This window comes from Arachis stenosperma, chromosome 4, assembly GCF_014773155.1.
Source record: "Arachis stenosperma cultivar V10309 chromosome 4, arast.V10309.gnm1.PFL2, whole genome shotgun sequence".
NCBI classification, from domain to species: Eukaryota; Viridiplantae; Streptophyta; class Magnoliopsida; order Fabales; family Fabaceae; genus Arachis; species Arachis stenosperma.
In genome coordinates, this window is record NC_080380.1 from 3622162 (window position 1) to 3649057 (window position 26896).

A 26896-nucleotide genomic window follows, 5' to 3' on the forward strand; every position below is an offset into this window, starting at 1 on the left:
CATCTCTTATGACAAATTCCTTTCTTAATCAGAGACATTCCCAACTCCAAATTACCAAAACGATGGTGATGGAGGGTTCTTCATACAAAACCGATAAATTGATAGATAAACTGCCGGATACTAACATGGACTCATGGAGGATGCAGTGGCAACGATTGGTACAAGTACTAGTGCCCGTGGTGATATGTCTGAATTAGAAGGGAATAAGGTCACTCCGAATCGTTAGCTTATGTCTATGGTAAAACCCTTTTTCTTCTCTTTTTTAATGATGAATCTGTTATGTTGGAACTGTCGTGGGGTGGGTGGTAACTCCTTCCCTTCCCTAATAAGAGATTCGAAGAGGCAATATGAAGCTAGTTTCTTGATTCTTGTGGAAACCCATATTAGTGGGGACAGGAAAAAAATCGTGAGAAATTAGGCTTTGATGGCCACTTTGTGGAGGAAGCCAGAGGCTTTTCTGGTGGCATCTGGATGCTCTAAGATTTGAGTTTCTGAAAAGTTGATATTCTCAAGTCTCATATGCAATTTATCCATATGAAGGTGAAGGAGAAAATTCTATTCCTTGGAACATCACTACTATTTATGGAAGTCCTCATAGAATTTTAAGAAGAGAATTATGGCAGAATATCCATGACATTTGCCTGAGCTATGAAGATCCTTGGTGCCTTTTGGGTGATTTTAACGCCATTTTGCATTCTTGTGAACCTAGGAGGGGCTTTGAGTGAGGGTCAGGGGGTTTGTACTGAGTTCCAATCCTGCATTATAAACACTAATCTATTTGATTTGGGATTTTTTGGTTGGCCATACACATAGAAAAGGATAACCTTGTGGAAAGGCTAGATAAGGGATTGTGTAATGTGGATTGGCAAATTAATTTTTCAGAAGCTAGAATCAAGCATTTGCCCATGCTCCCCTATGCCTCCAACTCCTTGCTGCAGATCAAACTAATAGGAGAATGAGACTTTTCAGGTTTTTGACAGCTTAGTTAACGCATCTGAAATTTGAGAATATGGTCTCTAACAGCTAGAGAGTGCAAAATTCTTGGACTAATTGCATTGTTGGTAATATTCAAAGATCCCCGAAAAAAATGGAACCATTTGGTGTTTGGTAATATTCTTAGAAAAAAAGATAGAATTATAAAAAGACTATAAGGAATTGTCAATAGTCTTGGTCACAGCAGCAATTATTTTCTAGAAAATCTCCAAGTCAACCTCTGAAAGAAATATGAAAATATTCTTGCTCAAGAAAAGATTATGTGGTACCAAAAATCAAGATGCAAATGAATTGAATGCAGGGATCGTAACACAAAATATTTTCATAGAACTATTTTAGCTAGAATAAGAAGGAATAAAGTGATTTCTATACAAGATGATAATGGAAATTGGATAACTGACGGCAATGTACTGGAGAACATGACCACTTTCTTCTACGCATCTCTTTATTTTGATGATATTCCTGATTGTCCCTTTATTGTTAGTAAATATTTTTCTACTCTAAATAATTTTGATCTTGTTTCTATTGGCAGGGACGTCACTTCCTAAGAAATTAAAGAGTTTGTTTTTAGTATGAGAGGTCTAAAAATAGTATCTATACTATTTTTTACTAGAATAATTGGGATTATGTTGGACCAAACATATGAAAACTAGTGGAAATATTTTTTAAATCCCAATAGTGTTTCAGAGATTAACGAGACACTTATTACTCTTATTCCTAAGGTGGAATCAGTTACTAGCCTTAAGCAAATGAGGCCTATAAACCTATGCAATGTGTCATACAAGATTGTGACTAAGATCTTGTTTAGAAGATTGTGTATGGTTATGGAGAAATTAGTTAATCCTACTTAATGTAGTTTTGTACCTGACAAACATAGTTTAGATAACATTTTTATTGTTCAAGAGGTGATTCATTCCATGAGAAATAAGAACGGACCCAAAGGGTGGATGGTTATTAAAATTGATTTATGGTCAATTTGGATGGGTTCATAAGTAACTCTTTTTAACTTTTTACTTATGAAAACTTATAATATTAATATTTGGTATAATTTTTAAAATTAAATTGTAACTTTCTAAAAAACTATTTAAGTGCTTATAGAGAAGTTAAAAAAAGACTTATAATAAAAAGTCTTTTTTTATCATTTTTCTTTTAAAATAAACATTTTTAGGACTAAAAAATCAAATACAAAATAACTTATTTATAAATTACTTTTAATATAAGTATTTATTGTTTAAACTCTTTTTTTAAAAGGAGCTTAATTATGTTATTTACCCAAACTGTGTGATAGAAAAAATTTATGATAAACTCAAGTGGAGCTTCATAAAAAATAATCTTATTGACATTGGACATTTGGGCCACTTTATTGACTTGGTTTGCAAGTGCATCTCAACAGCTAGAATGAGAATTCTTTAAAATGGAGAAGCCTTAGACGAATTTATCCGTTTTAGAGAAATTTGGTAAGGCAATCCCCTTTCTTCCTACACCTTCGTTCTTAGTATGGAACGATTGTCCCAACTTATTTCAGCTGTAATAGTTCATAGGGTCTGAAAACCAATTCATCTGAATAAACAAGGTCCAGAACTTTCGCACGTATACTTTGTGACAATCTAATTTTATTTGAAGAAGCCAAACTGGAACAAGCAGAGATTATTCATAGAATATTAGTGCTTGTATCAATAAATGCAACACTACTAATCATAATTATATTATTGGTATTCTAATCATATTAACAACTCCATACAAATTAAAATTGTTGTAGTCTTGGTTTTCGAGAAATACAAAGATTTGAGTCCCGTAATCTAAAAAAAAATGTTTGGAAGTATAAGAGCAAAGTGGAAGCAGAACATCAAGATATTTGAAAATGATAAATATTTTCTAGATATTTTTATTTTTTTTTTTAAATCAAATTATATATTGAGTTATTTTTTATTAATTTATACAATAATTTATTCTTTTATCACATGTTACAAACCTATAATTACTAATTTTCTTTAATTTTAAGTTATATGAAAAATAAAATAATATAAGTTATTAATTACTTATATATTATCATAATTAATTATTATTGCGATATTATTTTTTTTTTCTTTGTTGATACCTCTACTAGTACTATTTATTATGTTACTCATAATATGTAATTTCTAACCTAACCGAATAATTAATATTGCTTGGTGCGTATTTGCAAATGTGAACAAAAAAAATATTTTGAAAAGAATAATTAAATTTTTTAATAAGACTAAAGTAAATCTTCAAAATCTAAATGAGATGATAATATTTAGAGAGGAAGGGAAGGTTGAGCAAAATATTTTTACAACGAGTCATAAAATTACTCATTTCAAAAATTTAAGTAATTTTTGACTTTTTGGATCTAAAATTCTAATACCATGTCATGATACCACTCATCCCAAATGCTTATGCTGAATTGCTGATGAGAAAAGGTAACACTAATGCTTATATCTTTAATACTCCCTAAACCTCCATTATCTGCATTGTACAAATATTTCATTGACTCTCATACTTTTTCTTTCACAACATATTAAATTAAACACAATGAACAACGAACATAATCAAAAGAATATTAATTCATTAGTAGGATTTTTGTCAGAATTTATTAACATACTAAATTTTTTATAGTTAAATATTGAAAAATTTAGTCAAACTTTGAAAAATCTTGAATGAAATGGAGATTATCTCGTTCTTGTGACCAGCCAATGTATGAGCCAAAACATTTATTTCAACAATTTTTTGCGTAGCAAAAGCTAGCCATGACTTGATCTTATCAACCAACTTGATCTCATTAACATGATCAACAGCAGTGTGAAAAAGTGAGCAGGAAGTGGGTACAATTTGGAAATAGACATATTAAGTGGCTATATTAGAAGCAAAAGCTTCCCAAATTAGTAAGTGGCTCTATTAGCTCCATAATAAGATCCTCAATCTCCCAAACCAGCTCCTCATAATCTAGTGGTTGTTTGAATACATCAGAGTACAATTTTCAAGCTTGTAAGTTCTTGATTTAAAATCTCAATCTAAGTTCACTAATACTATTGTCGAATATAATAGATATATCTTACCGTCTGTGATAAATAACCCTAACTATACCTAATTATACCCTAAAGTCTAAGTATTAAACCAATAATCTTAAATCATATCCTTTAAATTAGGGTTTACGGTTTATAATTTAGTGTTTGAAAATTATGGTTTATTCGTTTGGGATTTACGATTTTATGATTAACAGTTCAATATTAAGGGTATAATGTTTAGAGTTTTTGGTCTAGAGTTTAGGATTTTTTTATTAGGATTAAGCTTATCTTATGATGTGTAACAAGCTCTCCATTTTTTTTAAATCTTTATCTCTACCACTTTATCTATAAATTTTTAACTTTTAAATTCAATGAAGTTAAATTTATCTATTTATATTTCAATTTATTTTATTATTTACATACTATCAAATCATTAAACTTACTCCTTCTCTTTAATGGTTATTATTGAATCTCTTTAATGGTCTTTAAGAATAATTTTTCGGATATTTTTTAAAAATTATAAATTATTTATGCTTTAACAATAATATCTAGAGTATCAATGAAGCAAACATCTCAATAAATATTTATCTACATAATTAATATTGGTAAATTTTTTTATATAATTTTTCAGGAAAACAGAAAACTTTTCTTTTTTTTTTTTTTTGGTGAACAACAGAAAACTTTTCTAACATCTAATAGGTAAGGAGTGGTCCTTTATTTTTTTCTGTCCAATTCAATTAAAGTTGTCTACTCCAGAAAGTATTTCAATAAAACTGATGGTTTTCTGGCTAAGCCCAAAAAAATTAGTCCTCCAACTACATGTTACCCATTTTTGAACCAACCCAACAACAGTCTTACAATAAAAAGTAACGGTTCTTACAAAAACGCTCTTTATTTTGTCATCATGGTATTAATTTTTCTTGTGGTCAGTTAACAAATTAACCCCATCAACCAGATTGGGGGCCCATACTACTATAGTATTGATAATGATTTAATTAAACTAAACACTTTGCCTTAATCACAACACTTTCCAAAAGAATAAAGCTGAGGAGTAGCATGGATAAATCAGCAGTCACAGATCTTGTTTCTTCATGGAACACTTGTCATATAAGTATAACACATACTTCTAGAATAAATCTATATATGTATATTTGTCCCCACTATCTACACCCAAAAATTTGCCAAAAAATAATAGTTTCTTAAATTTTTGTATTAGATTGAAAATTTTTTTTGTATTAGATTAAAAAATTATAAAACAGTAATAGTTTTTAAATTTCAATCATTATATAATTTTTTACTAATATAACAATACAGTATAAATTATTGTATAATTTAAAATATTTCATTTTTTATTCTCTTAATAAAATGAGATTATTAAATACCTATTTTTTGAATTAGAAAATAAAACAACAAATATTTTTAAAATATTGTCTATATATGATTTTTTTAAAATTATTTTATATTTTTATAGTTATGTGAAATTTAATTATTTTAATTTATTATTAGGTATATTTTAGTAAAAATTAAAGACAACGACTATAAATACAATAATGATTTTCTCTCATGAATTTAATGATTATATTAAATACATTACTTATATACCATTTATTAGCTATATCTAATCTCAACTATTTAAATCAATCATTTGCTATAAATATATTCATATTCTCATATAAAAATGTCATTCTCATAAAAGATATACATATATATAATTTTGATGCATTATCAATGTAAAACCATTTTACACGTATATCTAATCACATAACGCCATATTAGCAAAAATAACTACCTTTTACATTGACCGCGTGAATAATCATCCAAGAGAACGAATATAATTGTAATTGTACAATTGTGTAAAACATTTTATGCTATCAATGCATATATATATATATATATATATATATATATATATATATATATATATATATATTTTGTCTTAATATAAATATCATCATGTAATTTTTATTATAAAAGTTTTTGGCCCACAAAAAAATTGTCTTCACGCTCCACAAACTGGTTGGATCCAAATCGGAATTCTGCAATCTGCTGTTGAATCAGGTGCATATCAGACCTAATTTGTTCGGGCTGTGTCTAAACAACTATTATTGTTCATATAAATCATTAGCCATTTGTTAGTTATTTCTTATTGTTAACGTACTTTTATTCAATTGGCTGACATTTTTAAATTTAACCACTGCACCAAATTCAAATAACTACACAGTATAAAAAGTTCCACATTGCACAATTCCATAAATCAAGGTTTTGTGACATCCTGTATGTAAGAATATGATATCTCAATCAATCACTTTCTGCCTTATCATCACATTGAAATAGTTGGCACATCACTGACCTTGCCATTCAGCTAAGGAATCATCAGATTTAAGTGCAAGAGTTGTAGTCTGATTTTCTTACATGGATAAATGGATTTCATACCAATCATCAGCTTGTAACACCATTTTTTTAACAACACACACACACATACATGGTAGAGAATGGCTTCAGGAATTATGCAATCATCAAGTAACATTGCCAAATCGAGTTTATTCGGTTGCAACAAAGAACGGTAATCCCCTAACATCACAAATGAAAACCAAATTCAGTACTTATTCCAACGTTTTCAGAAGCAAAAGATAGAAAAATTCAAAATAGCTTATTACCAGCCTCCATGTCTTGAGAAAAAGTCATTATCTAGTGATATGGCAAGAGCTACTGCTACAGCTCTCTCCGCCAGGGTCAGTGGGCGAATAACTTCTAGTTCCTCCATCTGCGAAGGAAGATCATATTTATTAGTAATTAGAAAAGCACAGAAAAGTATTTTTCGAAGACAACGGACCCTACCTTGGAAGCACGGCCAATCTTCAAGTCTGGATCTGAGATCCCAAACCGAATAACATATTGACCAGCATCAGTCAAAAGCTTCACAATAAAGCAAATATATAAATGATATGTCACCTCTCAGTTAAAATGCATTATACAAGATAGAAAGTCTGAAAATTTAAACATGAAATTCTCAGTCCAATTCAGTTAGGTGACTTTAAAATACAAGACAAGCTGATAGATGATGGGAGAACCAAATTTAAATACGTAGCACTTAAGAAATAGGAAGAAAAACAAAGGCCAAAGGAGATCTAGTCATGAAAGGCTTCAGTTTTAAGAAAAATCTGAACTAATTAATTACGGTTATTAATCCATTTATAATATAGTATAGAAACCCCCTATCGAATCAAATCCTAGCCCTTGGATAGTAAACTTAAGCACAACCATCTAAGGTGGCTTCAATGGGGAAAAAATGGAAATATAAAACAAAAGTAAAATACGGCTGCTAAAATACTTAAACTACTGCATGAACTGTGATCCCTTTATTAGCGCCTTTTTTTTCTTATTCCCTTCTTTTATCCTATAGTGCTAGTTAATTCAGCGAGTTAAATATTTTTCTCATTCTGATTTCTACTGATATAGATCCATTTTTGTCATACTGGCTCTTTCCACAAGTCACTAGCAGTTATGGTTCTCATATATGAAAGCCCTAAATTTTCTTTTCTTGGCAAGAAAAAGTTATGGGGAGAAGAGTTTTCTCCATTACAATATCAGGGTTCAAACTCAAGATGATGGACCAAAAATTATCATTAATTTTTTCCAAAATAAAACTTATCCAAAAATTTGCAATCTCTTTTTTAATAATGTTTAAAAATAACTGATAATCAACAAGCATGTTTGACAAAACGTTCCAAAAGCCATTACACAAGAGTGAAAATAAAAATCATAAATGTCATAAACCTACCTCAAAGCCAAAACCTCTCCAATCACGATCTATCTGAGCTAGAACCTCACCGTTAATATCTTTCAAGGTGAAAGTCCAATTCCAAAGGCCAGGATTCTCAACCACAGCAAATTGTTTATTCCTGAAAGCATTATTGTACCAAAGTTGCATTTTGCAGAACAGATTTGTCAAATAGTCAAACTTAAGGTGAGTTAGAAAGCAATGAATTCAATATATAATGCAAGTTGCTAAGGATACAAAACATGAAACTGCATAAATTTAAATAATGAAGCAAGCATTACTTCCATAGTTCCATAGACAGCTAAATTAACATAACACTTTTTTTGGTTAAGACAAACTTATAGAAAAGTGAACAACAATTTACATATAGGCTTAACCCAGCTTAAATTTTCTCAAACAGAACATTTGGATCTAAAAGACAACTAAATAGAGCAAAGCATGTTATGATTTTGGCAGTTACAAATACTATAAATCAACACATTGCATCTTGATATTACCCTAGGTACAAATCATAGATTCTCCTCCAAAGATGCCATCTCTGGTGAACTACTCCAACTTCCTGAATAGATATCAACACAATTAACAACCGAGTTGCTGAGGAATTTAACAGTGTAACAAGGTAGAACTTCAGCGTAAATGCCATACCTTACCATCAATTTCTGCATAAATTGAGCTTGTTATCCACCAAAATGGTCTTCGAACCTAACCGTAGAAGAACATAAACTCAACTCAGGGTAAACGATAAACTAATTGAGACAGGTGTTCTACTAATATACTAGTGTGTATTAAAATTAACTTCTTATGTGCATTGTGAACAACCAAACTGGAAAGTGATATGTTTTCCTCACCCTGAAAAGCTCGTTCCCCAAACCATCAGTTATGTATGCAATGAAAGGCCGCCGTAGACGAAGAAACTACAGTAAGAAAAGATCAAACGGAATCAAATAAACAAGTATGTAAACAAAATTCATATTGAAAACATGAAGAGCGCAAAAGGCAACCAAATCAAATGTGGTTTCCAAATTAAGAAATTATACCATAAATTAGATTTAATGATTCATTGTTCATAGAAGACTAACTTTTCTACCCACATAACCCAACCAATATTAGCATCCTAATTCCTAAATCATCATAACATTGCAATTCTGCTGATTCACGATTTTTAACATGATGCCAGCAATTCGTGCTAAGATTCCATCCATTTGTGTGATTGTCTCTCCAATATTTAGAATTAGCATTGTAAAATAACATTGAATCAGTAGATGCAAATCTTTAAATTGCACTATTTCTACAACTATGCATTATGTTTTAATAGAAGTTAAGTTAGCTCTATCCTTCCTTATGAACATGCAATGGTGGCTAATACTGAGGCTTGTTACCTGTTGATTTAGATTGGGAGATAAACACCGAATGAGAGATCTAGAGTGAGTGCGTAAATTTGATAAATGCCATTTATGCAAATTCACGAATACCCATTACCTTGGGAACCTATCAGACAACTTTAGTTGTGTTTTCTGAATCATTAGATTAGTCATCAATCTTTTATAGGCCTAATACCATGTTTCTTTTAAGTAATAATTTACTTCCTTTTCTTAGAAAATTAGAAGTGTAGATGTCTAGACTGATACAGAAATGAATAATACAGCCAAAGCATTCATCTAAATAGAATACGCAGCCATTTTGAAGTTATTAATATTACAGTATATACAAGGCAAAACAGACCATTTACTCATTAATTTCTTACCATATGGATTATACATGAAAAATAGCATTGTCTAAAATAAACAAGTACAAGAATTGAGATTTAAATTAATTAATTGGATACCTGCCTGGCAAGCACATTGCTCTGTTCACGAATGAAACCTACAGGCTATATCATAGCAACCATAGAAAACAAGTTCAAACGTAATTGTTAGTAGGAATGTAAAGAAAATACGAGCATAAACTATAACTGTCATGATGAAAAAGGTGATGACAATTATAACTAACCGATTTAGGGTAGCACGGATCTACAATGGCGTAACGATTTTCCTTCAACAACAAAAAAAAAGAACTCAACAGTCAAAGATAAAATAGTCGGAAACAAATAAATAAATAGACAAATAATTTGTTGGGAAATGTAAGAATTATGCCCCAGAAACTCAAAATGCAAAGTATGTACTGCCCCTAATGAGATGGACAAAACAAAACAGATCATTAAAATATCTCTATCAAGACAAAAACAACCATTGAAGAATAAGAGGATCACCTGCTCAAAGCCAAATACAAGATTTGCCCACTCAATATCCCTGGTAATTAGCAAGTTGGACCTCGCAACCAAAGGTGCTAACTTGGCCTAATATTAGAGAACAAATAGAGAACGTTTCATTATTTTAGTCTTAAATTTGACACAGAACCACTGATAATCTACATGACTTGACACATCATCAAGGTATAGGTTTAAAACTAGTTACACCCTAAAGTACCCATATGCTTGTTTTACATGAAGATAAGCTACTACACCAAACATACCTTCGGTATTTTTTTCATACCCCAAATAGCGATTAGCAAAGTTAAGTTAAATTTCAATTATATGGCAGCCAAAACACAAACGAACTAATGGAAAATTAACTTGTCTGATTAGAAGACTCACCTCTTCGGGAGATTCTGCTTTCAAAACCTCAGAAACAGATTGACTAATTGGAGGTTGCTTCAAGAGCTTTTTACCTCTCCTTTTGACTCCGCTGTCTTCAGCAACAGAGGAATTGAAAAACCCTCTGCGATCACCATCAAGCAGTCTCATCCTTTGTTTCTCTATGGGGTGCTTCCCCATTTTCCTATCAGCAGCCCAAAGCTTCACAAGGAATTCCCTACTCAACTGATGATCAGCTTCATTTCCACGGCCAACGCCGCTTCCAAATAGCCGACACACAATGCTGGGAATGTTATTGTTATAGTTCCTAGCAACATTTTGTTGAAGACCCAAAAGCCCATAGACATGGGGATTGCTTATCTTAGAGAAGCAGATCCTACCGTACTTTGTCCAAGTCATCTTCAATCCAAAAGATTACAACTGTGATGAAGAAACATAGATTTACATTGAAGCTATGTTATATGGATATGGGATATGAAAATTGAGGGGAAAACAAAAGGGCCATGAGTAGGGCACATTTGATTCGAATAAATAATCCTTCTGATCCTTTTAACAGTTCACACACAATAAAATTCCCAGGAAAACAGATTCACACAAAAAGAAAAGAACCTTTATCTGATCCTTTTAAATGTTCGCCATTTATCTGAAATGTCAAAGTCTGCCATTTAGTTTTCGCATGTATCATCAATTTTTATTCTTAGATGTGTTCCTATCCCTATTATTCGTTATCCCTTTATTGGACAAAGCTTTTCATTTCATAGGGCATCTTTCATATTACTTGCATAATTAATTTGCTTTCTCCAATTTCTTATTTCCTGCTCATTTGATCTAATTTTCGATAGTTTTTATTTTGATCGAATAAAATTGTTACCATCAATAAGAAGACAACAATATATATCTACCTTGAACACTTATATTTGAACACCAAACCTAGGTATAACATTAGATATCTACCTTTTATTTTATTTTATTTTTTTCTTTTCTTTTCCCTCTTGAAGAATTAAAGTTGGGGCTAAAAAGTTTCTAACTAAAATAAAAAAACAGGTACCTTACTAGGTGTCAAACTTGAGTATTCATATAGCAATGTTCAATAAGAAAAAATCATAATACAATGTAATTCAATTTATTGCGTCATGCTTTAATAAGAAAACAATATCAAGCTTTTTCTCAATATTTTTATTGTGATAAATTAAAAATAATACCTTTTATCCAATAATGTGTAAAGAAAACGAAAACAGCAACTTATACAACCATATAAATACATACTACTTTGAATTTATTTGTCCACTTTCAATCTCTTTTACCTTTTCTATTCCAATAATTCTAACCAGAAGTAATAAATAGTATAATTAGATAGTTTGATTTCATGGAAAAAGTACTTTATTTGTTATTAGCTGTTGTTGAGAATTTATAATATTTTTTTTAGTTTTATGTTGAACTATATACAATTTATAATAGTATTTAACAATAAACTTTATTATTATTTTCAATCATTTACTAATTTTTGTCAATTATATAATCATATCATAGAACTGTTACTTACTTGTATTGATCAGTTTTCGTTTGACAGTTGACCTTTTTTCATCTAATAGTTATTGTTCCGAGGGTTACCTGAAACGTGTAGCTCGGTCTTCTGGCAAGGCCCGAGGTGGGGGGTCTGTGACCCGAGCTGGTTGTGCTGAACGGCGGGGGGTTGTACCTGCAATGACACTCCGATGCTTAAGTTAGCATGGGTCCAAGCAGATATCAAGTAGAATTAGAGTATGAGTTATACCTGGGTGCTCCAGTGTATTTATAGTAGTTGGCTGCGATCATCCCTGGATAAGATATTCTTATCTTATCTTATCTTTTGGGAGATTCATCTCTATCTTTGCGGAACCGCCTTTCCCAGGCCCTTTCGGCCTTTAGGTTTTGGGCTTAGTTCCTTCTGATGGGCCTTTCTTTGGCCTGTTTGTCCGAGGTCCGACCTCGAACGTGGGCCTTGGGTCGAGGTCGGGCCTTCTGTCAGCATTACCGAGTTTGGAGAGCTCGGTCAGGGTATGAACAGTGCCCCTGCCCGAGTTCGTCTTTTTTCGGAAGGTCGAGCTCGGGCATAGTAGTTTTTCAAAATTTGAAAACGGTCGTTTCAGCATTTATTGCTTGTTACCGTTTTCTTCCTCGATTTCCGTGCGGCGCTCTGTGGAGGCTTTATTCATTTGCCCCTTTCTTCATTTTTCTTTGTTTATTCATCACTTCTTTTCGAGCATCTTCTCTTCTTTCTCTCTGTTCTTCGTCTTCCATTTTTTGTGCGTTTTTCAGAGTTCTTTTCTGCGCCGCCGTTTTTCCTTTCGTCGGAGCTCGTCGCTTTCTTCTTTTCCAGGTTTGCTTTTTCGCTTTTATTCTTCGTACGCTTCTTTTTTCTGATATCTTCTATGCCCGGGTTGCCCGAAAAGAGGCGCCGCTATTGCTTTGTATGTGTGTGTGGGGGGACTCTTTTCTCCGATCCATTTTTGTTATTCGAGTTGCTGCCTTCTTGTTTGTAAAAGAACTTTGCTTTCCTTTGTTTTGTTGAATTTGGTTTTTCTGCCTTTGTGTGATTTTTGTCTTGCTGTTGTATTCTTTCTTTGTAGGCAAGATTTTTTTATGTCTCGAAAGGTGTTTCAAGCAATGTCGACCAAGATTCCGAGTGGTCTAGGTTGGGTAGATCCTGCTCCTTTAAGGGTCCCGTCTGTTGTAGATTCTGAGTATCTGATTAGGTTCCGTAGGGAGTGTAGTATTTGTGAGAACAGGGAGTCTGAGCGGATTACGAGTTAGCAGCCCCGGAGTCCGAGGAGAGGGTATGTTTTCCGCCGTTAGAGAGTTCCGAGAAACTTTTCTTCTATGCTTATGATTGTTTCTTCTCCAAGCTAGGTGTCCGTCTTCCTTTCACCGACCTGGAATCCGAGGTCCTTTGGTCTTGTAACCTTGCCCTACACAACTCCATCCGAACTCTTGGGCGTTTTTAAAGCTTTTCCAACTTTTGTGTCAGATTTTAGGCGTCTCCCCTTCTGTTTCTCTTTTTCTTATCTGTTTGTACTGACGAAGCCGGGGTCGGGTGCTGGGAAGGTGTCCTGGGTTTCGTTTAGGGCTAACCAGGGTAGGAAATTTTGCACTTTGTATGATGAGTCGTTTCACGATTTCAAAAACTATTACTTCAAAGTCCGGGCTGTTGGAGATGTCCGACCTTTTTTCTTAGATGAGAGTGGGGAGCCTTCGTTTCCTCTTTGTTGGCAAGAGAGTGTGGTGTCGGTTAAGTACACTTTCGAGAGTCTAGATGAGGTGGAACAGGCTTTCGTTGGTGTGTTGAGCAGTCTATGGGGTCGGGCACCTCTGGACGACGAAGAAAATGTTGGGAGATCCAAGCCTTCTCCGTTCCGAGTTAGGTAGTTCCCGACCTCTTTTTGAGATTTCATTTTCATATTTTGACTTTGTTTTGATCTTTCTGTTTGATAACCTCTTTGTTTCGTTTCTGCAGAGATGTCTTCTCAGGCTGATTCTATGAAGTTTCTCCGTCGAGCGAAGAAATCTGCGGCATCTCGGAATATCGAGGCTGAAGCTTCTCCCCGACCTTCTCCGCAGAAGACTACAATTGGTGTTCAGACTCGGTCGAAGACCATTCCGGTCCCTCAGTTCCGAGCTATAACTCAGGATCCTCCGACCTCCGGACCCGGTCAGCTTTCCCCGACCTCGACCTCGGGTCCTCCCCCAAGAAACAGAAGACTTCCCGAGAGCCTGCTGGTTTCAATGACAAGGATTTCGATGCTCTCGGTTGGGTTGAGCAGCACATTCTTCCAGACTTTTATTTCTACTGATGATGCGTCCATGGAGCATCACTTTCAGTATATGGCGCGGAGTTGTGTTCGGATGGCTAGCCTTCATGCCGCCATTGCTCGGGAGTTTAAGAAAGCTCCCCTTGGGGCGACCAGCTCCCGACTTGAGAAGGCCCGGTCCGAGCTTGATAAGGTTAGTCAGCTGAAGGATGCTAGGATTGCCGAGCTGGAGGAGTCTTTGGAGGAAGAGAAGACTAGGGCTACCGCGGCTATGGCGGTGGCGAAGACGTCTGAGGAGATGGCGAGGGTGGCGACGGAGAACTATACCAAGCTGTATGCTGAGCTTGTGGAGACGAAGGAGAAGCTGCAATCTGCTCGGGATGACTTTTATGAGCTGGGAGATAATGTGGCCAAGGGTATGGATGCTATGTTTGTGAATTTGAGGGATCAGGTCCGGGTTCTTGCTCCCGAATTGGATCTCAGTTTGTTCAGTACGGATAACATGGTTGTGGAGGGGAAGATTGTTCCTGCCCCTGTTGAGGATGAGGTTCCGATGTCCGACCCCAAGGCTCCGGTGTCCGACCCCGAGGCTCCGGTCGTGAACCCGACTTCACCTTTGGCCGAGGATAGAGTTGGTATGGAGGTTCCAAGCGATGGTGCTGTTCCTGCAGTCCCGATATCCATGTTTCAGCCAGGTGTTGATGCGGAGTCTGGAAAGGGCCTTGATCCTTTGTAATTTTTTGTACTTTTTGTGCTTTTGCCCGACCTGTGGGCTTTTTGTTTTTTGGATGTTTTCTGCAAACATTTTGGAACCTGTTCTGCTATTTTAGCTACTCTTGTAGCTTTATTATGCCATGCTTTGTGTTTCGATTTGTCTTGTTCCGCTTTTATGCTTTTTAGTTGTTCTCGGATAACAACTTTTTAGCTAGCGTTTTGACTTCCGCTTTTGCTTTTTTAGTTGTTTTTGGGTAACAACTTTTTAGCTAGTGCTTTGACTTCTCGCTTTTGCTTTAGTTGTTTTTGGGTAACAACCTTTTAGCTAGTGCCTTGACTTTCTCGCTTTTTGCTTTTTAGTTGTTTTTGGGTAACAACTTTTAGCTAGCGCCTGACTTTCTCGCTTTTTGCTTTTTAGTTGTTTTTGGGTAACAACTTTTTAGCTAGCGCCTTGACTTTCTCGCTTTTTGCTTTTTAGTTGTTTTGGGTAACAACTGTTTAGCTAGCGCCTTGACTTTCTCGCTTTTTGCTTTTTAGTTTTTTGGGTAACAACTTTTTAGCTAGCGCCTTGACTTTCTCGCTTTTGCTTTTAGTTGTTTTTGGGTAACAACTTTTTAGCTAGCGCCTTGACTTTCTCGCTTTTTGCTTTTTAGTTGTTTTTGGGTAACAACTTTTTAGCTAGCGCCTTGACTTTCTCGCTTTTTGCTTTTAGTTGTTTTTGGGTAACAACTTTTAGCTAGCGCCTTGACTTTCTCGCTTTTTGCTTTTTAGTTGTTTTGGGTAACAACTTTTTAGCTAGCGCCTTGACTTTCTCGCTTTTGCTTTTTAGTTGTTTTTGGGTAACAACTTTTTAGCTAGCGCCTTGACTTTCTCGCTTTTTGCTTTTTAGTTGTTTTTGGGTAACAACTTTTTAGCTAGCGCCTTGACTTTCTCGCTTTTTACTTTTAGTTGTTTTTGGGTAACAACTTTTTAGCTAGCGCCTGACTTTCTCGCTTTTTGCTTTTTAGTTGTTTTTGGGTAACAACTTTTTAGCTAGCGTTTCTCGAAGTCCTGGTTCTTTTGCCAGCTTCTTTCTTGGGTCCGAGTTTACTCTCGGACATCGGGATCCTTGAGTACCCCTTTGGTCAGGTCCGACTTCGTTGTTTGGTCGGCCTTTTTTAAGTTATTTTGTAACTTCTTTCTATTTGGCTTTTTGAGCCATTTCAGAGTTACTTTTATAACTTCTCACATTAATTTGAACCTCGTCGCTTCATCTTTGCCGACCTCGTATGGCCTTTGGCAAATGATTTTTTGCGTTTTGCCGAGCATAAATTAATGCGCCTTGGTGGGGTACTTTTTAGGATATGCTTTATAACGAGAAAGAAAAATAAAAAAATTTGATTAGTATTGAAAAGAAGAATATGTACAAAGTGTTTACCCTTTTGACTAGGTCGGGTGTCCTACTTAACCGGGGTCTCATTAAAAAACCCTCGTGGGGAAAAAGAGTACACCTCGGGTTAAGTTATTCTAGCTGTAGTATCGTCTTAGGTTACAGGCGTGCCAGGTTCTGGGCAGCTCATTGCCTTCTAGGTCGGATATCTTGTAGCCTGTCCCTAAGATTTCTGTTACTTTGTAGGGCCCCTTCCAATTTGCGGCTAGCTTTCCTTCTCCCGATTTTGTGTTCCGATGTCGTTTCGGATTAAAATCAGGTCGTGAGTGGAGAAGCTTCGTTTTATCACCTTTCGGTTATATCTGAGGGCCGTTCGTCGTTTTAAGACTTCTTCTCTGATTCGGGCTCTTTCTCGGACCTCGGGTAGGAGGTCGAGTTCTTCCCTTTGTGCCTGAGGTTGCCTCCTTCGTTGTAGAAGATGGTTCTGGGTGATCCTTCGTCTATTTCGACGGGAATCATTGCCTCCATTCCGTAGGCTAGTCGGAATGGGGATTCTCCTGTTGTAGAGTGCGGGGTTGTCGATATGCCCATAATACCTGGGGGAGTTCATCGGCCCATGCCCCTTGGCCTCTTGGAGTCTTTGTTTTAACCCGGCCAAGATGACTTTATTTGCGGCCTCTGCTTGTCCATTGGCTTGCGGGTGTTCGACCGATGTGAACTGCTGTTTGATTTTTAGCTCGGCCACCAAGTTCTGAAAACTTGTGTCTGTGAACTGTGTTCCATTGTCTGTGTGATGGAGTAGGGGACTCGAACCTCGTGACAATGTTTTTGTATAGGAATTTACGGCTTTTCTGAGCCGTAATAGTGGCTAAGGGTTCAGCCTCGATCCACTTTGTGAAGTAGTCGACCCCTACTATGAGGTACTTGACTTGCCCGGTCCTTGTGGGAATGGGCCGAGTAGGTCGAGTCCCCACTTTGCGAAGGGCCATGGTGCGGTGATGCTTATGAGGTCTTCGGGCGGTGCTTTGTGAAAATTGACGTTTTTTTTGGCAGGGGGGGCATATTTTCACAAACTCTGCCGCGTCTCTTGCAAGGTCGGCCAGTAGAACCCGGCTCTGACTATTTTCTTGGACAGGGCCGGGCTCGAGATGGTTCCACACATGCCTTTGTGGACTTCTTCGAGGACGCTCTTTGTTTCTGTGGTCGGGACGCACCTCAGGAGGGGGTTTGAGAATCCTCTTCTGTATAATACGTCGTGGATTAACGTGTAGTTCTGGGCGTCTTTTGTAAGCCTTTAGCTTCTTTTCTTTCGGCGGGGAGAGTTCCCGATTTTAGATAGTTGAGTATGGGGGTTATCCATCCTTGTTGTTGCCCGGATATATTTAGTATTTCTTCCTCCTTAACACGGAGGGGGATTGTAGAGTTTTCTTGGAGGAGACTTCTGTTATTCCCTCCGGGCTTGGTGCTAGCAAGTTTTGAGAGGGCGTCTGCCCGGGCATTTTGCTCCGGGGTATGTGCTGGATTTGTATTTCCGGGAAGTGTCGTAATTGCGCCTGTGTTTGGTCCAGGTATTTTTTCATAGTAGGGTCTTGGCCTGGTAGCTTCCATTTACTTGTGATGTGACGACCTGGGAGTCGCTGAAGATCGTGATCCTCTTTGCTCTGACCTCTTCGGCTAGTTTTAGTCCCTAGTAGGGCTTCGTATTCGGCTTGGTTATTGAGGCCTGGAACTCGAATTTTAGGGATAGCTCAATCCGTGTTCCTTGATCGCTTTCGAGTATAACACCGGCCCCGCTTCCTGTTTTTTTGAGGATCCGTCGACATACAGATTCCATGAGAGTGGGGTTCCCGGGGTCTCAGTGTATTCTGCGACGAAGTCGGCTAGGTATTGAGATTTTATGGCAGTCCGGGCTTCATAGTGGAGGTCGAACTCGGACAATTCCACCGCCCATTGTAGGATTCGTCCTGCCATGTCTGTCTTTTGTAGGATGTGTCTCATGGGTTGGTTTGTCCGGACTTTGATGGTGTGGGCTTGAAAGTAGGGGCGGAGTCTCCGAGCTGTGAACACTAGTGCATAGGCGAATTTCTCTATTTTCTGATAGTTTAATTCGGCCCTTGTAGTGCTTTGCTTACGAAGTATGGGGTGTTGCCCCTCCTCGTTTTCTCGTATTAGTGCCGAGGCGACTGCCCGATGTCCGACGACAGGTATAGTACGAGCTCTTCCCCTTTTAGAGGTCGGGTTAAGATTGGTGGCTGCCCGAAATTTCTTGAATTCTTGAAGGCCTTTCGCATTCCGGGGTCCAAGAGAAGGGTTTCCCTTTCTTTAGGAGTGAGTAGAGAGGGAGTGATCTTATCGCTGATCCTGCCAAGAATCTTGATAGGGCGGCTAGTCTCCCATTTAGTTGTTGTACTTCTTTGACACGTCGGGCTTTTCATATTGAGTATTGCTTGGCATTTGTCCGGGTTTGCTTCGATGCCTCTCTGAGTCAGCATGAAGCCTAAGAACTTCCCGGCTTCTGCGGCGAAGGTGCACTTTGTCGGGTTAAGTCTCATGTTGTGTTTCCGGAGGGTGTCGAAGATACTGCTGAGGTCGGCCACCAAGTTTCTGTCTTCTTGTGTCTTTACTAGCATGTCGTCGACGTACACCTTAGCTGTAGCCCGATGTGTTCTGAGAACACTTTGTTCATTAGCCCTGGTAGGTTGCCCCTGCGTTCTTCAGCCGAAGGGCATTACTACGTAGCAGTAGTTTGCCCTTGGGGTTATGAACGAGGTCTTTTCTTGGTCGGGTCCATACATCGGGATTTGATTGTATCCGAGTATGCATCCATGAAGGAGAGGTATCTGTAGCCCGAAGCGGCATCTAAGGCGTCGATGTTCGGTAGTGGATATGGATCTTTGGGGCAGGCTTTGTTGAGATCCGTGTAGTCGACGCACATCCTCCATTTTCCATTGGGCTTCTTCACTAGGACCACGTTTGCGAGCATAGGGGGTACTTACTTCCCTAATGAACCCTGCATCTAGTAGTGCTGCACTTGTTCTTCTATTGCTTGCATGCGTTCGGGCCCGAGCTTCCTGCGTCTTTGTTGGACAGGTCGGGATCCGGGTATACTGATAGCTTATGGCACATCAGGTCGGGGCTTATGCCTGGTATATCGGAGGCTTTCCAGGCGAAGAGGTCGGAATTCTCCCTTAAGAGGGTTGTGAGTTCCTCTTTAGGCCTGCCTCGAGGTTTGCCCTATGTTTGTTACTTTCTCGGGTGTGTTCCCGATCTGGATCTTTTCGGTCTCTCCTTCTGGTTGTGGCCGAAGATCTTCTCGGGCTTGGACTCGCCCGAGTTCTATTGTGTTGACCTCTTTCCCTTTAGGCTCAGGCTTTCGTTGTAGCATCGTCGTGCTAGTTTTGGTCGCCTTTTAGGGTAGCGATTCCCTTTGCGGTAGGGAACTTCATACAGAGGTGTGGGGTCGAGACTATAGCCGCTAGTCTGTTTAGGGTTGGTCGTCCGATGAGGGCATTGTATGCTGAAGTGACGTCGACACAATGTAGTCGATGCTTAGTTTTGGTTTGCTCGCCTTTTCCAAAGGTAGTGTGTAATGAGATGTATCCCAAGGGGCGGATCGGGGTATCTCCTAGTCCAAACAGGTCAGTGGGATAGGCTTTTAGCTCTTTTTCTTCGAGTCCGAGCTTGTCGAAGGCTGCTTTGAACAGGATATCTGCTGAGCTTCCTTGGTCGATCAGGGTTCGATGAAGTTGGCGTTGGCTAGGATGATGGTGATCACCATAGGGTCGTCGTGTCCGGGTATTCCAAGAGCATCTTCTCGGGTAAATGAGATAGTAGGTAACTCGGGTAAGGGGCTGTCTTCTCGGACATGGTAGACTTCTTTGAGGTGTCTCTTCCGTGGATTTGGATGTCCCTCCCCTGCGAAACCTCCGTTTATCAGTGTATGCCTTTAGGAGTTCGCGGGGTTCGTGTTTGCTCGGCCCGATCTTCGCTATCTCCCCGTCTTCTCTTTCTGGTTTCTTCTCCTTCTCAGCTATGTATCTGTCGAGTTTTCCCTCTGGCTAGCTTTTCTATAACATTTTTAAGTCGTGGCAGTCGTTAGTAGAGTGGCCGTAGAGTCTGTGATATTCGCAGTACTCGGACGATCTCTCCTGCTCTCTTGTGCTTCAGAGGTTTGGGTGGTGGGATCTTCTCGGTGTGGCATACTTCTCTGTAGACGTCTACCAGGGAGACTCGGAGGGGAATGTAGCTGTGGTATTTCGTGGCTTGTCCGAGTTGGATTCTCTTTCTTTTTCTGTTCCCGATCTCGATCTCGGGGCGGGTAGGTGACTCTTCCTGGAAGAGTCTCTCAGCTGGGAGGTTTCTTCCATGTTGATATACTTTCCTGCCGTTCTTGTACTTCGTATAAGGAAGTCGGGTATCTTTTGGATAGGGATTGGCTAACGGTCCTTCTTTTAGGCCGTTTGCTAGTCCCATGATGGCTGCTTCCGTGGACAAGTGTTGTATGTCCAGGCAGGCCTTGTTGAATCGCTCCATGTACTCTCTGAGAGTTTCTCGGTTGCCTGTTTGATCCCGAGTAGGCTGGGGGCATGTTTTGCCTTGTCCTTTTGAATAGAGAACCTTGTTAAGAATTTTTTGGTCAGGTCTTCAAAGCTGGAGATTGATCCTGGTGGCAGGTTGTCGAACCACTTCATGGCTGACTTAGTGAGAGTGGTGGGGAAGGCTTTGCATCGAATCGCGTCGGAGGCGTCGACTAAGTACATTCTGCTTCTGAAATTGCTGAGGTGATGACTTGGATCGGTGGTGCCGTCGTAGAGGTCCATATCTGGTGGTTTGAAGTTTCGCGGTACCTTCTTTTCATGATCTCTTGTGTGAAGGGATCATGGTTGCTTTCGGGAGTGGTGCCGTGTTCCGTCCTATCTTTTAGGTTGGCCTCTATCTTCCGCAGTTTTTCTTCCAATTCTCTGCGTTTGCGAGCTTCCCTTCTCAGATCCTGTCCAGTTTCCTTCTGCTTCTTTGCGTCCTCTTCGAGTTGTCTCAGCCGGCTTTGTTGTGCCCGAACTGTTTCCAGAATCTCCGAACTTTTTCTCTTTCGGGATTTTGTGGATCTTTGTCTGGGGGTGATGTCTTTGGGCGATTCTGTTTGTTTCCTCCTGGAGTGCGTGGTGATAGAGGGCTGTCCGGCCGTTCTCCGGTGTCAACTTCCTCTTCTTGTTCTGATGTAGCGTGGTTATTGTTGGGAGGGTCGTCCGCCATGGTAAAGGGATGACTTCCAGGGTCCCCGGCAACGGCGCCAATGTTCCGAGGGTTACCTGAAACGTGTAGCTCGGTCTTCTGGCAAGGCCCGAGGTGGGGGGTCTGTGACCCGAGCTGGTTGTGCTGAACGGCGGGGGGTTGTACCTGCAATGACACTCCGATGCTTAAGTTAGCATGGGTCCAAGCAGATATCAAGTAGAATTAGAGTATGAGTTATACCTGGGTGCTCCAGTGTATTTATAGTAGTTGGCTGCGATCATCCCTGGATAAGATATTCTTATCTTATCTTATCTTTTGGGAGATTCATCTCTATCTTTGCGGAACCGCCTTTCCCAGGCCCTTTCGGCCTTTAGGTTTTGGGCTTAGTTCCTTCTGATGGGCCTTTCTTTGGCCTGTTTGTCCGAGGTCCGACCTCGAACGTGGGCCTTGGGTCGAGGTCGGGCCTTCTGTCAGCATTACCGAGTTTGGAGAGCTCGGTCAGGGTATGAACAGTTATCATACTCAACTTTGTGAACTTCCACTATATATGGTCAATGCTTTACTCTTAATATTTTCCTAGTGAAGGGTCATAACAGCTAGGCTTAAAATGTTGTTCATTTACAAGAGTGGGGGATTAAACCCACACCACTTAGTTATAAGACCTAGTGAAATAACTATTTGATGTAAAATAGAATGGTTAGGTAGGTATAAGTAAGTATAACAAGGAAAGTAAAAAGTTGCAGTAAAAATTGAATTAATAAAGTAGTAATAGTAGGACAGAACCAGAAGTAGTAATAGTAAGTGTCACCAACAAATTCCAACAGATTCATTAAAATTGAATTGAATAAAGTAGTAACAATAGTAATAAGCAAGCTAGTATAGAATCAAATATTATTACTTTTATATGTGGAAAAAATTCATAACAGAACCATAAGAGAGAGACCTCCAAATCATCACATAGCTAAAAATGCTATATAAGCGTTGAGACAAATGATCAAACACCTACATTGCAATAATAAAAAAAATGAGAAAAAAGATAAAACAAAGAGAGAAACCTGGCTCAAAGCTGTGGCCTTGAAATAAAAAGATCTCAAAAGAAGTGAAGGACTCTTCTCCTTTTTCTTCTCCCTCTCCTTCCTCTTCTCTTTCTTCTCTTTCTCTATGTAGCAGTCTTGCTCCTTGTTGTGTTTTGTTTTGATGTCATGAACTGTGATGATGCCCAATACAAACAAAATCCAAACTTTATGGGATGTTGTCAAATAAAGGCTAAAATCTTGTTAACCATATAACGTAATTCAAACAAGAACAAGAGAACCAGAGAAGGGAAAGGGACTACGAACTAGATTGAAATCAAAGCAAGCCTTTTTGTTGTAGCTAGATGCTTATATATATAAAACAGTTAACTACAAAAAAAGTGATATCTCTATCTAGCTAGCTTTAATCTCATCCATGAATAAAAATGAAAGATCCTACTGAATATGTTTTCCCTATCATAATCATTATCATTCAGATCTATACACAGATCAGAAAGAATGAAGCATAAACTAGTATAAAGAACGTAACAAATGATATGAAAATTGAAACTGATGATGCATATATATTATACCGACTAGACCAACCAACAAAATTATCAAGCAGAGGCAACAAGAAGTAAGAGATATGCGATTTTGGGCTTAAATACCTAGCTTGATGGCTACCAAAAATTTTCATCCATTAACAAGAAGTTAGAAATCTGCAACAAATCAGAACTGAATTAGATTCCATTGGAGAAGGTTAAATAAGAGAAAAGAAAGGATGTGGGTTACCGTCAATTGAAGGGGAAGACTAGCGCAGCAGCAACAACGGCGGCTATGAAAGAGCGACGGCGGCGCGGCGGCAATGGAGAGGGGGAGCTGGTACTGAAATGGCGGAGGTGAAATGGGGGAGTCCTTGCATTTTACTTTCTGAAATGGGGTAAATTGGGGTGAAACCAGGGGGAGAAGTTGGTTTTGAAATTCTTTTGTAATAAAATTTGCTAGTAATTTATTTATGCTATGTTTGTTTGAGAGGAAAATGGAAGGAAAGAAAATGAAAAAAAATTATTATTTTCTATTATTTGGTTGAGAAGAAAAATTAGAGCGGAAAGAAAATAGATGGGAAAAAATTGGTGGAGCCTACCAATTTTTTTTTCTCTCTAACGTTAGAAAAAAAATGGAGAGAAAACTAATATTTCTCTTTACTTTTAATTCTACCCCTTCACTTTTTCAATATATATTATAATATAGGAGTAAAATTATCTTTCTGTAACATTTCTTTCTTTTTTATTTTCTTTTTATCCAAACACATCTAAAGAAAATAAAATTCTACTCAATTTCTTTTTTTCCTTTCTTTCCTTTCTATTTTCTTTCTCTTTATTTCTTTCTTTTCAACCAAACATAACCTTAAAAAAAACCTCTAGTCCACCACAAAATTTCTTATTTTTGTCAAAATTTTTAATAATTAATTTAATTATTTTAATTTAATAATATAATTATAGTGTGTAATTTTAAATATTGATAATTAATTGATAGTCAAAAATAATAAATTCTGCTAGGCTTATAATATTCCTCGTTTAATAGATATTTTTAAAAAATAGATCATTATTACAATCATATTAAGTAGTTAAAAAATTACCTGGTCCTCTCTTTTTCAGAATTGCTACATATTTAAGTATTTTTTATCCAAATTTATTCAAGTGGGTCTAATACCAACAAATAACACACTTTTTCTTCTTGTTGTTTCAAATTCACCCATATGTTCTTCTTCTTTGCACACACAAATCCTCCTCTTCCTCCTCTTCTTCTCTTATTTAATTATCGTCATCACAAACAATACCAAAATAATTTTATCTGGTGTCATTATTAAATAATTTCAGTTTATTTTGGTTTATTTGTGAATTAATTTCGATTTATTTGTGTGTTAAATTCAGTTCACTTGTGAATAAAAAATTTGGCTAATACTTATCAGCAACATCAAATGAATCGATAATTAACACTCAAATGAACCAAAATAAATTAAAAAAATGAAGCGAAATAATTAAGAAATGATGGCAGCAGAAAAAATCAGAATTAATAAAAATGTTTGTAAAAGGTTGGTGATGACGAAGAAGAAGGAGGAGGATAAGAAGAAGGAAAGAAGAAAAACTTGCATGTACAAATTTGGAAGTAGAAGAAGAAAAAGGAGGAGAAGAAGAAAGAGGAAAAGAAGAATGGAAGAAGAAGAACCCATACAAATTTGGAAGAAGTAGAAGAAAGAAATACGAAGAGGAGAAGAAGGAGAAGGAGAAAAACAGAAAAGGAGAAGGAAAAGAAGAATGAGCACCTCATTTGAAAAGTTATTATAACAATTTGACAGACTTGGATAAGTATTTTATTTGAATATAAAGTTTTATTCTCTATTTTATTTAATGAATCTAAACTATATATTACATTTTGAAGATAAATCTCTATATCTATTTTTATAGACCCAAATAATGTTAATATTATTAAAATTAAAATAGATAACTAGTTCGTTTATTTTTAGAAAATATTGTTTTTATTATAGTAAATTCCACGGGTTTTTTTAATTCTTAATTCTTATTTAATTAAAACATCAAAATAGAAAACTTATTGAAAAAACTTTGAAGAAATGGTTCTTAAAGTCGTGAAAGAACTCATCGAAAATAGAAAAAAATTTCCTACCCTAAATAGCGCGAAAAGAAAATCAAGAAGACTTCTCTTTCGACTACCCGGGTTTCATCAACACGAAAAGATGAAAGAAGACCTTAACAGAAGGACTGACATCAAGCTCCCGACATAAAAGTTGAAATTTTTTTAAGAAAGCCCAGTAATTTGGATGAAACTGAGAAGGAACAACATTACAAGCTCAAAGGATATTTGTCTCAAAATCGGAAAAAGGAAGTCAAATGCCTAATTTGGTGAAGAAGTAGTCGTATGCATGGGCGTTCTTACTTATCTAAAGGAGGGAAGCATACTCTCTCCTCGGTATCGGGCACTATCATCTCGTAATTCCCCTCATCCTCTCTATTCTCACATAATCTATGATGTCTACAAAATACCTTGCAGTAGTCTTTATCAACTACGAGGACACAAGAAAGGACGGGGCATCTACCCAATTTAAGAGATTAGGGAGAATTTTTGTCGATATATTGAGAACGACAGAGCGCGACATAAAAGCTACACCTACAAAATAAAGGAATCGTTACAGAAAGAACTCGGACGTCGTCTAAAAGAAGTCGGGCAAAAGCAAGTGAAACCAAAGCGCAATTTCAAAGATCCTCTACATACAGAAAGCATGGAAAATGGTGTCCCTCCTATGCTATCCGTGACAAAATCATCGTATAGTAGCAACACCATTGGGGGCAACACAAATACATTCAGCATTTATAAATGACTACTGTACTGACCCTCAAAATTCTTGAAAGATAGCTAAACACTCGACAGTAATGTCAAACAGTGAAAATAGTTCAAAAAGATTTCTTAGCAATAAATAAAACAACAAATAGTTAGGTAAAGCCATCAAAGAAATCCCAAGAATCGACGACAAAAAAGCAACAAAATACCAGCGTCAATACCATTATTCAGGACCATTTAGAATAGTCTCATGAAAACAACTTTACTAGATTACCAGAAAATAAACAAAAGCACAAACCTTGATGAAAATTCAAAAAGAGGAGGGGCACATCAAATAGCAAACCACGAACGTTTCTCTCCATACTAGCAAGGCAGAACCTTAAAAAAATTCAAGATGGACAAATCTTGGAACCAAGAGTAATAAAAAAGCAAGAAAAGAAAGAGAAGAATTTTTCGCAAAGAAAGGGAGCAACGAAAGCTTTTTCAGAAATGGAAAAACAAGAAGAAGAAGAAGAAGAAGAGCTAAAATGTTTTTATAAGAGAGAAGGGGCAAAATGATCCTCAACCACCCCCTCTTTAAAGATGTGTACAGATCCCAAAGAAACTGCCACGCAACGTTTTTCCCTCATTTAAGGAGGCAACATTCAAATTTTCAAAAACATATCTAGTACCCGACTTCTCAAAGGTGGAGTACCCGACGTTGAAACAAAAGCCACGAATTTCTTGAACACGGCCTCTTAAAAGCTCAAGACTCAAGCAGGGAAACTATTCATACACTGACCCAACAAATAAAGCCAGGCCCAATAAGGTAAAAGACTCAATCCAAAAAGGAGGTCTCCAACTCCCACCCGACCTCCTTAAAGAGGTCAGACACCGCGAAGGAGCCCAACTCTACTTGCCCAAGCTAGTAAATGCCTCCACAAATCTCTCCCACTATCTCTATCCTCCCTAAAAGATAGATTCCAACAAACTCCTAAGATAAAGAAAACAGTTA

General features: G+C 37.3%; 1 protein-coding gene across 5 annotated transcripts; it reads right to left on the reverse strand.

The window, feature by feature from the left end:
* Nucleotides 1–6266: 6266 nt before the first annotated feature.
* On the reverse strand, nucleotides 6267–23497 carry LOC130974373 (altered inheritance rate of mitochondria protein 25). Of its 5 annotated transcripts, XM_057899229.1 has the most exons (15): nucleotides 23338–23497; nucleotides 23214–23264; nucleotides 22588–22739; nucleotides 12041–12128; nucleotides 10430–10849; nucleotides 10046–10132; nucleotides 9787–9828; nucleotides 9623–9667; nucleotides 8646–8711; nucleotides 8443–8499; nucleotides 8295–8356; nucleotides 7798–7918; nucleotides 6855–6932; nucleotides 6674–6780; nucleotides 6267–6587 (listed from the first exon to the last, which is right to left on the reverse strand). In XM_057899229.1, exons 5-15 carry the CDS (start codon nucleotides 10826–10828, stop codon nucleotides 6557–6559), a joined length of 1095 nt encoding a protein of 364 aa, XP_057755212.1. In that variant the 5' UTR covers nucleotides 10829–10849; nucleotides 12041–12128; nucleotides 22588–22739; nucleotides 23214–23264; nucleotides 23338–23497; the 3' UTR covers nucleotides 6267–6556. The 5 variants fall into 5 exon arrangements, with proteins under 5 accessions (XP_057755212.1, XP_057755213.1, XP_057755214.1 ...); XM_057899230.1 differs by lacking the exon at nucleotides 12041–12128; XM_057899231.1 differs by lacking the exons at nucleotides 23214–23264; nucleotides 23338–23497 and having other exon boundaries at nucleotides 22588–22869.
* Nucleotides 23498–26896: the final 3399 nt, after the last annotated feature.